Source organism: Mchenga conophoros, linkage group LG14 (genome assembly GCF_057382185.1).
Source record: "Mchenga conophoros isolate Kocher_MC1m ecotype Shallow Benthic linkage group LG14, M_conophoros_male_GT1.1, whole genome shotgun sequence".
Lineage (NCBI taxonomy): Eukaryota > Metazoa > Chordata > Actinopteri > Cichliformes > Cichlidae > Mchenga > Mchenga conophoros.
This window is the reverse complement of record NC_140539.1, coordinates 4,838,777-4,855,803: the sequence shown is the minus strand read 5'-3', so window position 1 is coordinate 4,855,803 and position 17,027 is coordinate 4,838,777. Positions and strand designations below refer to the sequence as shown.

Sequence of the window (17,027 nt, the reverse complement as noted above, 5' to 3'; positions counted from 1 at the left end):
AACGAGGTTTTTTCATTTCAGTAGGCTGAATAAAACACTCATGAGCCATGTCACTGGGTAGCATGTGCTCTGCACAGAGTTTACACACGCTGCACATATGTATTCTGTTTTTTCTTTTTTTATCTTCTTGTATATTTTCCCGCATGATCCTCAGTATTTCATGCAAAGCTCACAACCAGAACAGGTGAAGTAAACAACCATAAAAAGGACATTTTACTTGAGAAAAAGACATGCTGTTTAAACAGTCACAGTCAAAGAGTCACATTATGTTTTCCCAAGGTAAAACAAATCCAACAAAGCAACTTCTAACATGCAAAAACCAAATAGGTCCTCCACTCCACAATTAGACATGAAAAGGCTTTATTCTCCGTTTACCAAGTTAAAAAACAAATCCAACAAGGCTGCTTCTAACGAACAAAATTTACTTTTTAGATCATTGTCTAAAAAAACAAGTAGGTCTTCCTTTATTAAGGCTTCTCTGTAGTAGGATACAGCAACATTTAATAATTGGATCCTCCGTCAATAAAAATAATTCCTGTTTCAAAAAAGCACACTAAAAACCGAAATAGACACTTGATAAAAGAGATAAAATATTGAAACCTAAGTAAACACACCCACTAGGTGGAGACAGGTGTGGGAGTTACGTGCACGGGCAAAGCTGGCAGTAATATTTTTCTCACTACAGTTACTGGACTCATCTCAAAGAGAGACGAGGCAGCCTATGAAGAGAAAGTCCTGCAGGTGGCAGCCTGGTGTTCCGAAAGCCACCTGGCACTGAACACCAAGAAAATCAAGGAGATCCTTGTATATTCAGGAGGCACAGCACCAGGGATGGGTATCGTTTAGGTTTTATCCGATACCGGTGCCAAACCGGTACTACCGATACTACCGTTTAAGCACCGGCACCGTGCCGGTGCTTAAACGGTGCTCAAACCGGTGCTTAAAGAATGGAGAACACAAAATTGGTCCAAAAACCTCTCATGTTCGGCTGTTTTTTTTGTAAAAAGATAACAATGTTAGCCTTTTCTGCAGCTATGGGGCATATATGGTATCACTCTTGGTTGGAAGCAGTGCTTAAACAATGGAAAAAACACAACCTTTGTCCAAAAACTTCTCATGTTTAACTGTTTTCCACTTTTTCTTTGGTCATTTTAGCCTTTATGGCCAGGGTGAAGGGAGTATCTGCCATCAAACAAGAAGACAGCCGCATGTAGCTATGATGATGTTTGCTAGTTCACCTTACATGCATTAATGTAGTAACGTGGTTAGCCTACTCAACGTAAATTACACACGAACAACATTAAGCTACTGACCCAGAGAAGAACGGCTGCTGCTGCCGTCATCATCCGTCATCATTTCTGCTACACTGGCAGGGCTAGGGGCCAGGATTCTACTCCTCCGGTTTTTGGGGGATGTTGCTAACTCCGGGTCAGATAACAGGCACCACACCCGAAGTAGATGTGCTCTGTGTGAGGTCTCGCAGCAAGCTATCAAATACGGCACATTTCTTGGCTTTTAAAAAAAATGCTATGCGTCGCCAGGTGTTTCATCGGATTTGAGGTGTTACCTCCTTTGACAGTATCACAGTATCACCTTAAAGCACTTGTTGCAGGCTGCTGAGTTTGCATCTTTTGCTGTGAAGTACAGCCAGACTTTTGACCGCTTCGCCTTGGGTATTTTTAATCTGTAGCTCTGCTCTACAAGAACGTACGTACCTGGGCCCACCTACTGTCCTCGGAAACGTAAAATGATTGGCTAGAATCTAAAGTGTATCACAGCTCAGGAAAAAAAAGCACCGAAATAAAGCACCGAAATGTGCGCTGCTTTTCGGTCTGGTTACTACCGTTTATGTCAGATACCGGTACCCGTCCCTACACAGCACCCACTTAGCCGCCTTGTACATCAATGGCGAGTGTGCGGAAAGGGTCCACATCTTCCGTTTCTCTGCGTCCTCATCTCTGCTGAGATGGACAAACAGCACCACAGCATTGGTCAAGAACTTCACGAGGGTCCTCAGGAAGCACAACCTGCTACTGACCTTCTACTGCTCATCCATCAAGAACCTGCTGACATATGGTACGGCAGGTGCATCATGGCAGACAGGGAGAGGCTTCAGCTGCCCTCTCCCCTCACTGGTGGACATTTATACCCCACCCCCCGCCCTGCTGTCTCAGCAGAGCAACAAACATCATCAAGAACAGCTCCCACCCTGGTTTTGACCTGTTCAACCTGCTGTCCTCGAGGACGTGCTACAAGTGCATCAGTACAAAACCTAACAAACTCAGGAACAGCTTTTTCCAAAGCCATAACCACCCTGAGCTCATACATGCACTGACTACACAGTCTAACCCAGTGGTCCTCAACTCCCGGGTGCTGACGAGTCATTTGGTACCGGGCCGCGAGAGTTGAGGCTCGGGTGTGAAATTTATGGTTTTTATCGTTTTTCAGCGTTATTTTTTTAATCGTTTTTATCGTTAACTCGATTTCCCTGGGTCTTTTCCCATGTGTTATGAATAAATCTTCTGTTTTTTGGTACCGGTACTGGTTTTATTTTACTGTATTTATCTGCAACACCTTAAAGACTGGTCCGTGAAAATATTGTCGGACATAAACCGGTCCGTAGAGCAAAAAAGGTTGGGGACCGCTGGTCTAACCCGCCAACCAAAGGACTTCCCTCTATAGACAGACTATGCAATATTTAATCTGTTGAATGCTTGTGAAAGTACTGTATAATATGTGTACTGTGCAATACCATTACTCTCTCTGTCCAAATATCTGCTACCCACTGCATTTGATCATCATTACTATGCAATATTAAATACATGCTATAACCCACACCGTATATAAAATCCTTATTTATTCTTGAAAATGTATACAGCACCGCAGAACTGTGCACAACTCCTTCCCCTCTGCAGGAGTTAGGAGTTAGAGCAGGGCGATATGACCAAAAATATTTATCACGACATACATTTGAAAATTTGCAATAACGATATAACTGACGATCTAATTGACACTAGACAAAATACTTTACAACTCCACAACTTTATTAGTGCAAAAAAACCAAACATCAACGTATTTCCACTTAAACAAGCAGCTGTTTTTTATGTGCATTAAAGTTATATAAAAATTTGCAGTGCAAATGCAAATTCCTTGCTGACAGTTTAACCAAAAAGCATTTCCAGTGGAAATTGGCCGACATATCCTCAGCATAACCATGTATAATATCCACAGAACTTAAAAAGAGGTTATACACACACAATAAGGTAACATTATGTTGAAGCACAGTACGTATCACTCCGCGAGGCTCCTGCCTACGATAGCCATAATGCTCCGACAATCCATCAAGCGGTGCGGTGCAGATTTTCGAGCGCCGTGTACCACATAAAATCATTTCGAGGTCAGTAAACACAACCAGAATTCATACATAAGGCACACGGGATTATAAGGGGCACTGTCGATTTTAAGGAAAATCAAAGGATTGATTTTAAGTGCGCCGTATTTTCCAAAAAACACGGTAATAACGACGGCCCGCTAGCATGCTCTACCAAAAATAGTGCTTTGTTGTGTATCTGACGGACGGAAGCAAAACCAGTTCCACACCACTGAAGTTGCAGCATTTTTACAAACCAGTTCTGGTTCATCCGTTTCATTCAACGATCCGCTTTCACCCTCCTCATTCTCCGTCGCCACCATTCTGCCATGTGCGTATGAAAAGAAAGGCACTGCGCATGTGCGTTTTACCCATATTTTATCACAATATTTCATTCTCTTATCGTTGCCCGACATTATACCGGTATTACCGTGAACGGTATGATATGGCCCAGCCCTATTAGGATTTGCTTTTAATCTCATTGTACATGAGTATAGTGACAATAAAAAGATATTCACTTCTTTCTCAGATTCACCTGAAGATAAATGTATTTTATAATACAGAGAAATGGCTTGTCAGTATGCAGATAATATGCACAATGTACCCAGATTGCACAAGCCTTTTGGTTCAGAATATTTCAGCCTTACTAATATAAGAAAGACCTATTTTGTTCTTTTGTGGTAAAAAAAAACAAAACAAAAAAAACAAACTTATGTGGCTGTTTCATGAATCGGATTGTAATTTTGTGTAAGAATATTTCCATGCACACATAAATGAGCACAATTGTGAACTCATACTGAATAGAAAATTTAGTCTGTTTTGTAAATATAGCCATCTAGTGTTTTAGAAAGGAGAATTCTTAAATAAATGCATTACCAAAAACAAACTTATGTGTAATAAATTTATTTGAATTAGTAATATACAAAACATATATAATAGCAAATGTTTAATATTTATATGGCTTATTATACTCAACATGGAACAGAGTGCTACAAAAAAAACATACAAAACATAGCTCTACCTCATATATATTTATAAACGTAACTATTCACAGTGAAACAACTTAGAGAATCACGCAACAAAAGAGATTAAAATATTTAATATATCCCTGTCTGGAAAAAATTCTCTTTGAGAAGAATAATTTTTACTGCGTTTCCTGTTGTCATTTTCTCACCTTCCCAGCTTGTTGTCTGTGCAGTGGCTGTTCTCTTTCTCTCTCACCCTCACTCTCTTAAACTCGCACCTCCCTTATGCTTCTGTGTGCGTGCATGTGCTGGGTCTGTAACCCCTGCCCCCTTCCTGCTCAGTGGACCAATACCTGTTTGCAGCGGACACTCGACGTCACGTAGTTGACCAATCACGTACGACTTGAACGGGGTAAAAATCAGGGGGCGGGGAGGGGAAAAAAGCGTATCCGATTCCTGGGCAGGAACCGGATTCTATCGTTCACTTCAAAGTGCCGGCTCTAGAGCTGTTTTGTTCCTGACCGACACGACACATCGCTTGTGTGAGCTTATGGTGGGTACTTTAATTTGCAGTCTATGGCCATTCCACCCAAATCACAACATTGACAACACTCCGATGGTCGCTGTCATTCATGCTTTTCAAAAGTGACGAAAACATTTGAACGATATTTAATATTTAAGCTAGTTGTACTTTTTTTGGGGTGGGGGTAGCTCCTCTTATTTTTTCATGTGTCAGGTTGCAATACGTTAAAAGTTTGAAACTTTTACTTTGAATGCGAAGGGTCTCAGTTTCCGGTTTGCTCCACTTTTTTTCGTTTTAATTTTATCCTTAAGAACAAGCTGGTTACAGAGACAAGCTGGTTTTTAGGTGTGTTTTTGTTCAAATCAACAATAAAACAGGGAAAGTTTTCATGTTATTTGGGAAACATAACCTGTTGAAGAACCAACTCATACATACACTCAAAACATACACATATTGCAGCTTCGGCTACTTTATATTAATTATTCCTAGTACACAGACACAAGTTAAACGAGAAGGTTTTGCTGCTGCATTTGTTTTATTCTTACATATCTTGGTGAAAGACACTGAACACTAGTAGCAGCTGAAGTACAAACACGGAAACTTGTCAAAGCATGCAGTGTTTGGAGGAAGCGCTGACGGCAGTGTGCGAAACGTCTTCAGGTCGCTGTTTATGACACAAGTCGCGCCAATGTGGTGGAATGGACGGAGCTGTGGACAGAGGAGACAGGTCGGCCCTCAGCAGCACGTCGAAACCAACAGGAGCTCAGGAAGCTCTGCACCAGTGCCGACTCATCCAGAATCTGGTGGACATCTCGATTAGCAGCCTCCTGTCTCTTAGGACAAGATGCGCCGCATCCAACGACTTCACCCGGCGGGAGATCCGTACTTTAGAGGTACGTTTAAGATCCAGAGGTGACCCAGGTTTCTACCAGCTGTTTATCCAGTCTTTTGCTTCTTTGAAAGCAAGAGAATGATTGTATTGCATTCGCGATTTAAAGACATGCTACGCCATGTTATCTCCTAGATTCCGTGACATAGAAAAGGTTGTTCACTTTGCAGCAAGTTTTTATTTATTTTTATTTTCTTTTTTTAAATTACCCTCTCATATTATATTTTAATATGACTATAATAACTATGAAAGGGCGAGGTGGATGGGGTGGGGCTCTCGAATTTAAAGTTGGGCAGTCACACAGGAGTTAACTTTAGCTTCAAGTGCAGATTTCTTAAAACCTTCGAAGACATATGCCACAGACGGTAAAGCACAGATTCAAAACAAACAAAAAATTATGAGGATGAACTGAATGTAGCTTCTTCGGGTCCAGGGTGCTCCTGTCAGTCATTTTCTCTCACTGTCTTCACTACTGTGGCTTTCTAGGACTCTTCAGGAGGTTAGCATTTGTAACATGTACTTTTCCTACACTCCTCCACTTCCTCCCAAGGTACAAAAAGTTATTATGTGTCCCAGATAATAAATGCAATATCTCAATATGCAGCTTATTGTTTATTTTCTGCAAAGCCATTCCTGCATTTGCCACCAACATTCCAGTTTGCTCAACACAGCTCAGTTCTGTTAAGCTAAGGAAAAATAAAATGTCATTACATAGCACCAAATAATGACATAATTCATCACTGGGCCTTTTACATAGTAATTTTTTTTTAAAAAGTAAAGTTTATAATATTATAGAAAGAATAATTTTGAGTTAGCACTTTAGCACTCAATAGTAGGGAATCACTTTAATATTAACATTTTACTAGCTCACGTGACTGTGAGCTGCCTTTGGTTACTGAAAATGATCTCAAAATCCTTGAAGATGTAAAGTGAATATTTTGACAGCAATTAGCACTTAGGTTTGTATTATTATTTATGTACATCAAATCACATATAAAATTGTATGTTGAATTTTGGCTGTAGCTCAGGAGGTAGAGCAGGTCATCTACTCATCCAAAGGTTAGTGGTTTGATCCCTGGCTGCTCCAGTCTGCAGGCCAAATATCGTTGGGCAAGATATGAAACCAGAGTTTCTCTGCGACGCATCCATTGGAGTATGAATGTGTGTGAATGTATGATTAAGTGCTTTCAGTGCTCAGATATAGTAGAAAAGCACTACTTAAGAACCAGTCCATTTACCACCTAAGTATATGGCTGCATGAGCTGCTAATATGCCAGATACACAATAAATGCACTAGTTGCTCATACTTGGTACGGTGCAGAAAGTTAGAATAGACAGACCATCAGTGACTCTTAAAATCTTATCAGAGGTTAAACAAAGCATAACAATGTCCCTCATAGTCTTTAAGGTTCCCATATATAAAATGGATTATTGTATATGTGTATATTTACACACATAGGACTCTCAAGCTGTGTGTTGTAGTAGTATCTTTGCTGTTCGTAGGACTGCACTCTTCTGGACAGAGATCTCGGATGCCAGGGACCACTGTTGCTTAACTTTCCACATTGTTGGTATTTCTCAGGCTTCTCATGTTCCTTCTTCCTGATGTTGCTATCACTTGGTAAAGCTACATGTATCATTACGCTTCGTTACTCTGCTTGTCCACCTTTACTGTGTCTGTTGTTTGCCATCACCAGTTTGTCTGTCTGTATCTGAAAGTTCCACAGGATCTTAGCTCCAGTCATTCTCAACCACCCTGGAGGCGTGTCCAATTTTGACCTTGGGACTTCAATGTCATACTAGGCGCACAGATATTCCTATATACTGTGCTAGCCACTTGGTTATGACGTTCCATATATGTGCTACCTGCTAGCATCTTGAAACCTGCTGTTATGTGCTGGATTGTCTCAGGGGCATCTTTCCACAGCCTGCACCTGGGGTCTTGCCTGGTGCGGTAGAACCCAGCCTCTATGGCTTTTCTGCTTAGCGCTTGTTCCTGTGCTGCCATGAGTGGTGTCGCTGTGTGACAGTCCAGTGTTTTCCTGCAACTCGATCTCAGTCACTTCTTCTATTTGCTAGTGGTACATACCGTGCAGTGGCCTGTCCTGTCATGATGTTCCTCTTCTTGCTCCTCCTTGAATTCCTTATGGTCCTTTGATCATGTACAGTTCTGATATTCCAGGATCCATGTAGGGAGCATGGAGTCATAGGCTTTCTTGTAGTCAATCCAGGTGATGCATAGGTTGGTTAGTCTGGTCTTACAGTGAATGCTCAGCTACTTTACCAGTAGCTGATGTTTTGCCCCTCTAGGTGTTTCTGCCAGTTCCCTTCTGAGCCCTGCCTTATGTCTGTTCATCTTAGCTAGTATGATGCCTGACAGGAGCTTCTGCCCACATAGCAAGCAGGTCTGGCCTGGATCTGGTATCAAGCCGGCACTGCTGGCTGACTTCTGGCATGATAAGACGTATGTCATCCAGATATGAGCCAGGCTTGGCATACATGGCACTGTCTATGTGATGGCATGCCATATATAGCTCGATTGTGATTTTATTTATGTGGTCCAGGCCCATAGAAAACAGGTCTTCCCTGGATTCGGCATCAAGCTGGTACTTTTGACTGACTGGTGTCATGGCAGGGTGTATGTCAACCAGATGTGGGCCAGGTCTGGCAATGATGGTATTATTTATGTTCCTATTAGAGCAGGGCGATAAGACCAAAAATATTTATCACAATATACATTTGAAAATATGCGATAACGATATAACTGACGCTATAATTGACACTAGACAAAATACTTTACAACTCCGCAACTTTATTAGTGCAAAAAACCCCAAAAAACCCCATCAATGTATTTTCACTTAAACAAGCAGCTGTTTTTTATGTGCATTAAAGTTATATAAAAATGTAACAGTGCAAATGCAAATTCCTTGCTGACAGTTTAACCAAAAAGGCATTTCCGGTGGAAATTGGCCGACGTATCCTCAGCATAACCATGTATAATATCCACAAAACTTAAAAAGAGGTTATACACACACAGTACTGTAATATTATGTTGAAGCACAGTACGTATCACTCCGCGAGGCTCCTGCCTACGTTAGACAATCCATCAAGCGGTGCGGCTTCGTAGCTTAGCAAAGTCGTACTGAAACATTTGACAGATTTTCGAGCGCCGTGTACATAAAATCGTTTCGAGGTCAGTAAACACAACCAGAATTCATACATAAGGCACACGGGATTATAAGGGGCACTGTCGATTTTAAGAAAAATCAAAGGATTGATTTTAAGTGTGCTGTATTTTCCAAAAAACATGGTAATAACGACGGCCCGCTAGCATGCTCTACCAAAAATAGTGCTTTGTTGTGTATCTGACGGACGGAAGCCAAACCAGTTTTACCCATATTCTATCGCCATATTTCATTTTCTTATCGTTGTTCAACATTATACCGGTATTACCGTGAACGGTATGATATGGCCCAGACCTAGTTCCTATTTTCCTATTTTAGTTAGAACACCCAAATGCCATGTTGCAATACTATACAGCTATGGTAGCCAATATTTTAAATGCAGGTTTGACTGGTTTGTGAGTGTACACTTTATCCAAAACCTAGTGAGGGTTTACTCATCATTGCCAGTGGGTGACTGTAGCTCAGGAGGTAGAGCAGGTCACCTACTGATTGGAAGGTTAGTGGTTTAATCCCTGGCTTTGCCAGTCTGCATGTCAAGAGTGTGAATGTGTATGAATGTAGTTAGGAGGCACTCAGTTTAGAGAGATTGTGTTAATGTGGCATGTAGTATAGAGCACTTTGAGTAATCCGGGAGACTAGAAAAGCACTCTGTAAGAATCAGTCCATTCCCTGTCTGAATAGAGTTTTGTCATGTTAGTTTTGTGCATGTTGTTATTACATGGCTTTATTAAGGTACACATTAGGCTGACATCTGGGGCCAGAGCTGAAACTGTTCTGGGCCAGCACAGGACCACCAGTGTGTCTGCAACTGGCCTTGTGCTGGCCCATGTGTAGGCCACATCTGGCAAACCAGATCTGGGCCACCAAAGGGCCGTCATTCTTTGCGGTATGTGGGCCATGTCATGTAAGCACATTGTGTGGGCCAGATCTGGGCCATACCAATTTTGCTATGTGGGTGTGTTGTGGTGAGGTACATTATTGGCTGATAGTTGGATGAGACCAGTGCCTTCTGAGGATCCTTAGGGATCAGGACTGTCTGCCCACTCTGGTTGCATCTCATCCATGGAGTGCAGTTAACTTCTTTAGCCAGTAGCTGTGAATAATATCTGGGCATCGTGCTTTCCAATTTTTCATATTTGAGACCTGTTTTTTGGCTGTCTGCATCTGCGTCGCTGTCCACAAACTTGTTCCGGTCGTTCCGCTGGTCCCACGGTTTGAACACCAGCTTGCCGTCTCCGTCCCGGTTACTGGACCCTGTTCAGGGAGGTTGCTATGGCCTGCTCTTAGCTGCACTAGCCACTGAGCATTGTTATTTTGTGTTATGTCCATCTCTCATATCCTCTTACAGTGTTTGGGTTGTATGAAAAATTCTACAGCACATGGTATAACACACACACACACACACACACACACACACACACACACACACACACACACACACACACACACACACACTAGTCTTTTGTCGAAATATCACTACAGCAACTCAAGATGGTACTCATTAGTTTATTGCCCCCATATACTTGTGTACTTGCATGCATGCCAGACAACGTCGGAGCATGCTCTTAATGAGATGACAGTCTGTGTCCTGGGGGAGCTCCTGGACATTCTTAGATGCAACCTGAAAGTGTCGGATGCTCAAAATGAACCAGTTCTCATCTGTGAAAAGCACAGGGTGGACCTAACCATTTTGCTATTCTATGGCAAATGCCAGCCTCGCTCCATAGTGCCAGGCAGTGAGCACTTGGCCAACTGGAGGACATCAGGCCCTCAGGCCATCCTCATGAAGTCTGTTTCTGCTTGTTTGTTCAAAGACATTTGCACCAGTGGCCTATTCAGTGTCATTTTGTTTTTCCTTTTCCCTGAAAACCTTCTTTTGTCTAATCATTTCTTAATAACATTTACTTTTACAATAATGTATTATACAGCAGTTGGGAATACATTTCATTATAGCAGATATCTTTCTGAAAGTGTCTGTAACTAAATTTAAGAATATAATTCCTCCACCATTACCTACTTCAGTACCATGTCTCAAAGCAGTGCAGATCAGCTACCTAAACTCTACTCCCACAAAAGTCGATTATCTTGTTAAAAGTGTTACCTCTTTACTGCATACAACCATGGACAATGTGGCACCTCGGGAAAAAAGTCTCAAATCAGAAGTACTTGACTCCCTGGTATAATTCTCAAACGTGCAAAGCAGATATCCTGTAATCAACAACTGGGTGTGAGTAGAAGAATAGAATAGAATAGAATAGAATAGAATGTCTTTATTGTCACTATACACATGTACAATAAGATTACAGAGCATCCTCCTACTCAGTGCAGACAGGTGGGAAAGAAAGTGGGGGTGCAGAGGTGCACAGTTCTGCAGCACTATATACATATGAACAAAAATATTGATCAAAAATATTAAATGTACAAATATACAAATAACTGGGGAAAAATAGTGTTATATATTTACAGTGTGGGCTATTGCATGCAACTTAAGTGGTGATGGTAGTTGTGTAGTCTGTATATAGGGGTCATTGGGATTGGGGGGTGAAACCGTGTTGTCAGTGCGTGTGTGAGTTCAGTGGTTGTGGCTTTTGGGAAGAAACTGTTCTTAAGTCTGTCAGTCTTTGGGCTGATGCACCTACAGCGCTTTCCTAAGGGAAGCAGGTTGAACAGGTCAAAACCAGGGTGGGAGCTGTCCTTGATGATTTTTGTTGCTCTGCTGAGGCAGCGGGAGGAATAAATGTCTATCAGGGAGGGGAGAGGGCAGCCGGTGAGCTTCTGAAGCTTCACTCTATCTTCTTTAGTGCAGCTGTGCTACTGTGATGCAGTATGTCAGCAGGCTCTCAATGGGCGAGCGGTAGAAGGTCAGCAGCAGGTTGGAGTCCAGTTTGTACGTCCTGAGGACACTGCTCCTTTACAGTGAGTGGAGTGGTGCAGGAACCGGGTGAGGATGGTAGCATGGCTGAAGCAGATGAGGGCTGGTGTTGTGGTGTTTCAAAGCTGTCTAAGAAGCAATTAATCTTCTGCCAGCTACTCAGGTTTTCTGTTTTCACAGCACAGCCTCTGTGGTTTATGCCCTGCCACACCTCCCATGTGTTGTTGCTGGACAGGTGGGACTCTATGCTTCTTTTATGGTCTGTCTTGGCTTTTTTAATTCCTCTTTTCAGATCACCTTGAGCAGCCCTGTACAAAGCTCTGTCGCCCGACCTGAAGACAGCGTACTGGCTTTGAGTAGTGTGCGGACATGGCTGGTCATCCATGGTTTTTGGTTTGGGAAAACCCAAATGTTTTTGTCCACAGTCACATTTCCGATACAGAGCTTGATATAGTCCAGTACTGATTTTGTGAATGTTTCTAGGTCCTAGTGTTCAAATATGTTCTAGTCTGTCTTTGTGAAGCAGGCCAGGACAGGTTGTAATAGTCTTTGTGGTAGGCCTGGACTGCATCTGAAGGGGTGTAGGTTGGTGAGAACAGGAGGGAGAGCTAGACAGGATCTAGAGTGTCCTCTCCCCTGGTGGGACTTTTGACATGCTGATAGAATTTTGGGAATACAGTCTTCATGTCGACCTTATTAAAATCACCCCAGGGTGGGACGCTGGTGTTCCTTAATGGTATTCAGCAGGTTGGATGTTTACACTGGCATCACGTAGAATGTACACAGCTGTGATAATCACTACTGTTAGTTCTCTTGGTAAAAAAAGAAAAAAAATGCCAGCATCTTACGGACATGTACTTGAGGTTCGAGGAGCAGTGTCTGTTTATAATTGCCCCATTGTTGCACAAGCTTTTGGGTATTCCCGGGTGAAACCAGGTTTCCGTGACGATTAAGGCACAGCAGTCATGAATTTAGCAATTTCCCGCTTTTTGCAATTCCAGGTCATCCATTTTATGCACAAGGGATCTGGCATTGGAGAGATATAGGCTCAGAAGAGGTGGCTTGTGTAATTCCTTCCTTAGCCATAGCACGACGCCTGTTTGCTTCCTCTTCCACCTCCATCTGTGCTGCCTTCTAGATCCAACATCAATCCACGGAGAGCCTGGTGGTCTCGCTATGTAATCTGGGATGTTATGCATGTGATGAAAGACACACGAAACAGATATCTAGTACTGGTCACCGATGTCCCGGTGGGTGTAGCGAATGTTAGCAGAATGTTCGGGATCATCTCCCTCCCACATCCTGTGGAGTGTCCCTGTCACTTCTGGAGGGAGCGGCATAGGTGCCGGAGAGGAGCCAGCCCGAGCAACCAGGCCTTCCAGTGTTTTTGTCTGGCACTTGGACTGGTATCATAGTCTCTCCAGCTGGCACTGGTGCACTGTATCATGCATGGCGGTGAGGTCAGCCACCATCCCAGTTGATGCCTCCGCTGACGGCAAGGCTTGTGCTAGACAGGTGGCTACCACTATAACATGTATGGGTTACTATTGAACGAGCACAACACATAGGGCAGCCTTTGTTGGGAGTTCTTTACAGTAGTCGTTACACCAGTCAGTCACGTTCTCTCATTGGCCCTGCTAGCTCTGCGCTGCTTCTACCACTCCGCAGTGCGTTCCTCCAGGTCCCGTCATCTTTTAATGTGCATAGGGCTCATCACCTAACAGAGTGCTTTGGTCTCAGACTGCTGGCTTGTTTGTGGTTCCTAGGAGGCAGGTTCTTCATCTTTTAGACCCGTTGTCTGTGGAACCAGCTCACAGTAAGCTGCTGGCGGCTTCCCATGAATGGTTCTTGTTTGCTTGCTTGCTTACTGTCTATTTGCTAACACACCGCTTGTCTTGTCTCTCTCCCATCACCCAAACCAGTTGTGGCAGATGGCTGCCCCTCACTGAGCCTGGTTCTACTAGAGGTTTGCTTCTTGTTAAATGGGAATTTTTTCTCTCAATTATTGTAAGTTTTTAACCTTACAATATAAAGTGTCTTGAGGCACCTGTTGTGATTTGGCGCTATATAAAATGAATAGAATGGATGTTTGTAAGGCTTTGGCAGTGCTTCTCTTCTTCCTCCTTGCATAAAAGAGAGCAGATGTCCTGCTGATGGGTTAACGACCTTCTACCACGAATCTCCTCCATGTTCTTAAGACTGTGCTGGAAGACAAAGCAAATCTTCTGGGACCTATTGATGTGCCATCCTGGAGCCGCTGGACTACCTATTCTGTAGGGTCCAGGTGTTGCCTCATGCAGTAGTGACACTGACCCTTTCAGTCAGAAAAGTAAATCCATTCCTGTTTTGGTTTGGGTTATATTATTGTTGCCCCTCTAGTGCACCTGTTGATTTCATTAACACCAAAGCAGTTAAACTGATTAAAAAAACCCTTTGGTACTTAACTGACCAGCTCAAGATCAAGATGGTACCAGATGGGCTGGTCTGAGTTTTTCAGTATATTTTGTGTGCATGTGGATATGCGGTGCAACTGAAGAGTGGCTGTTACTGCTCACTCTCTTGGGGGCTGGGAGGAGCACCAAGTGCTTCTTGTGTGTATGTGTAGCAGGAGGCTAAATTTAGCTGTGGCTCTCCCCACGCATTATGAGCAAGGCCTGTTTGGCAAGAAAGTCAACTGACTTGGAAGACAGTGGGAGGAGAAGAAGGACGTGTTCCTCGTCTGGCTGGCCTTGCATGTTATAGGGCAAAGGTGTTTACAGTTGGTGTAACGCTGTCTGTTCATCACTTTGGTCGTTCTCTTTCTCCCTTTCCTTTGGCGAATACTGAATTCAATTTCAATTCAATTTTATTTATGTAGCATAAATTCACACGTTTACCTCAAGGCACTTTACATTGTAGATATACAACATGTATAAGATTGTTGGTAGGTTTTTATTCATCTGAAGTCAAGTTATTGTTTGTTCAAGCCAATATACAGATCACAGTTGACAGTTGTTGCTGGAATTTCAGTTAAAATAATTCTGCAAAGGTAGATTTTGAGGGGACTTTGAACACAGTTAATATAGTGGAACAATTTAGCCACAGCAAGGCTCTTCTCTGTGGCTGAATAGGGTAGTCTGTAAAGTGTTGATTAGAGTTTGGAAAGCCCCATGTGGTTTCCCAACTGCAGTCTCTTGCTTTCTCTTTTGTCATTTTTCTCTCCACTCTGTTTCCTCTTAGAAGTTTTCCTCCTCCTTCTGACCTTTTTGTACCTTTTCTTTTATCTTGTCTGAACAGATTCGTTTGCACACCCCCCTCTTTTTTTGTGCATCTTTTCAGATGACTATTGTCAGATGTCAGAGTGCACAGATGGATGTGTGAACAAAACCACATAGATGATTTATCCTAGAACAATGTAGGTGTATTAGATCTGTTGACGTAAAATGATTAGACTTTTAGATTAAGGCTAGGTCTCATAAGAAAGTTAATTCATCGTTGTCTTCATCGTTCTGTGTCCCCTGCAATTCTTCTTTGTTTTTTTTCTTCTTCTGCTCAGATGCAGATTCTGCAACATTTTTTCAGCAGTACATTTTGACTTTTTTCGCGAAATAATATTTTGACTTTTTTTTTCTCAAGTAAAATTTAGACGTTAATCTCAGAATTTCGACTTCATCTCTAAGATGAGCGATATATGTTTTTTTTAATGTGGCCCCTAATATTCCAGGATGCAGGTAATCAGCTTGTGCCACTGGAAATGTACTATTTAAGCCCAATTTTCTCTTATAGTGGTTTTAGCTTGTTTATAATCTGAATTGGGTGTTTTTCATGGGATTCTTGTCAATTAAGCACAGTAATAAAGGGGTCACTGTTTGCTAATAGTTTTGGAACCGCGAAGGTGGGATCTTATAAGTCCTGCTGGAAAAGAATGTCAGCATTTTGATGTCAGTAGGCGTAAAGTGCTCTAAAATCTTCTACAAGTTAGATGACAGACTGTAGAAACATCGCACTGGACTTCAAACGTTTTGGATTTTTTGCATTTGTACCACCTCTGCGTGTTTTTTGTAGACCTTCTGTCACATAATCACCTGCTTCTCCTGTAAGTAATACTTGATCAGTGCATCAAATGGTGCATCAAACTCTCCCTTTTATTTGGGCCTGAAGCAGACAGTACTTTTTCCCTGTTTTTCTTGCATTTTGTATTTCTACTATTTGTCACTCTGCGTTTTTCTTGCTTAGTATAATAAAACTAGCTTTTTGCTCGCTTCACTGATTGCTACTATATTTTGTGTCTGTTGCTTCACTACAAGCAACATTTAAGGGTTAGGGTAAGCGTCCAAAGAGGTGTCTCTTCCAATGGAACAGTACTGGTGGGCATCATCAGCTGTGTGCCAGTGATGTCAGAGACATCAGTTACTTCACACTCGGTTTAACAGTTGATATGACCGTTAAAGAGCAGATGTCTGGTGTGGACCACTAGTCAGGGGGATTTCCTCAGGCTGGTCTGTGTCATTTCTTACTACTGCTTTACATATGTGCGTTACTTGACATTTATGGTTGATATGATACACAGGTCTAAATTTAAAATATGTCCTACCTGCCCTTTAGCTACTGCTTATTTTAATTTCATTAAAATGAGTACCCAAGCTATTAGGTGTAGTTACAAAGGAATATGAAAAATCCATATTTCTTTGTAAGGAAGGAATATTCCACTTCTTTGCTTTAATAAAATCCTGGTTTGCTTTGGCTGTATGTTCTGGGTCATTGTCCATCTGTATTATGAAAGGCCGCCCAATTAATTTGTCTGCATTTAGCTGGATTTGAGCAGACAGTATGTGTCTGAACACCAACCTGAATTCATTTGGATGTTTCTGTCCTGTGTTACATCATCAATAAACACAAGTTTATTTATGGGGGCTGGGAGGAGCACCAAGTGCTACGCTCAAGCCAGCACCAAGCTCAAGCCATCTGTGTTTTACAGATGATGTGGTATGCTTTGGATCATGAGCTGTTCCACACCTTCAACATGCTTTTTTCTTGCCATCATTCTGGTTGAGGTTGATTTTGGTTTAATCTGCCCAAAGAATGTTTTTCCAGATCTGTGCTGGCTTTTTTAGATGTTGCTTTTTTTGTTTGTTTGTTTGTTTTGTAAGCAAAGTCAGTCTAACCTTTCTATTCTTGAGGTGAACCCTTTGTATTTACTTTTATGCAGTCTTTCCTTTTTGGATATTGATAAGCCTACCCCCT

At 42.2% G+C, this 17,027-nt stretch overlaps 1 protein-coding gene across 1 annotated transcript in view; it reads left to right on the top strand.

The window, feature by feature from the left end:
* The first annotated feature begins 4,792 nt into the window (after positions 1-4,792).
* LOC146559115 (kinase suppressor of Ras 1-like) overlaps positions 4,793-17,027 on the top strand; it is a 59,875-nt gene continuing 47,640 nt past the window's right edge. Inside the window, exons 1-2 of the mRNA XM_085244813.1 lie at positions 4,793-4,888; positions 5,519-5,751. Coding sequence (XP_085100939.1) covers positions 5,557-5,751 — 195 coding nt within the window. The 5' untranslated portion in view covers positions 4,793-4,888; positions 5,519-5,556. The remainder of the gene's footprint in view (positions 4,889-5,518; positions 5,752-17,027) is intronic.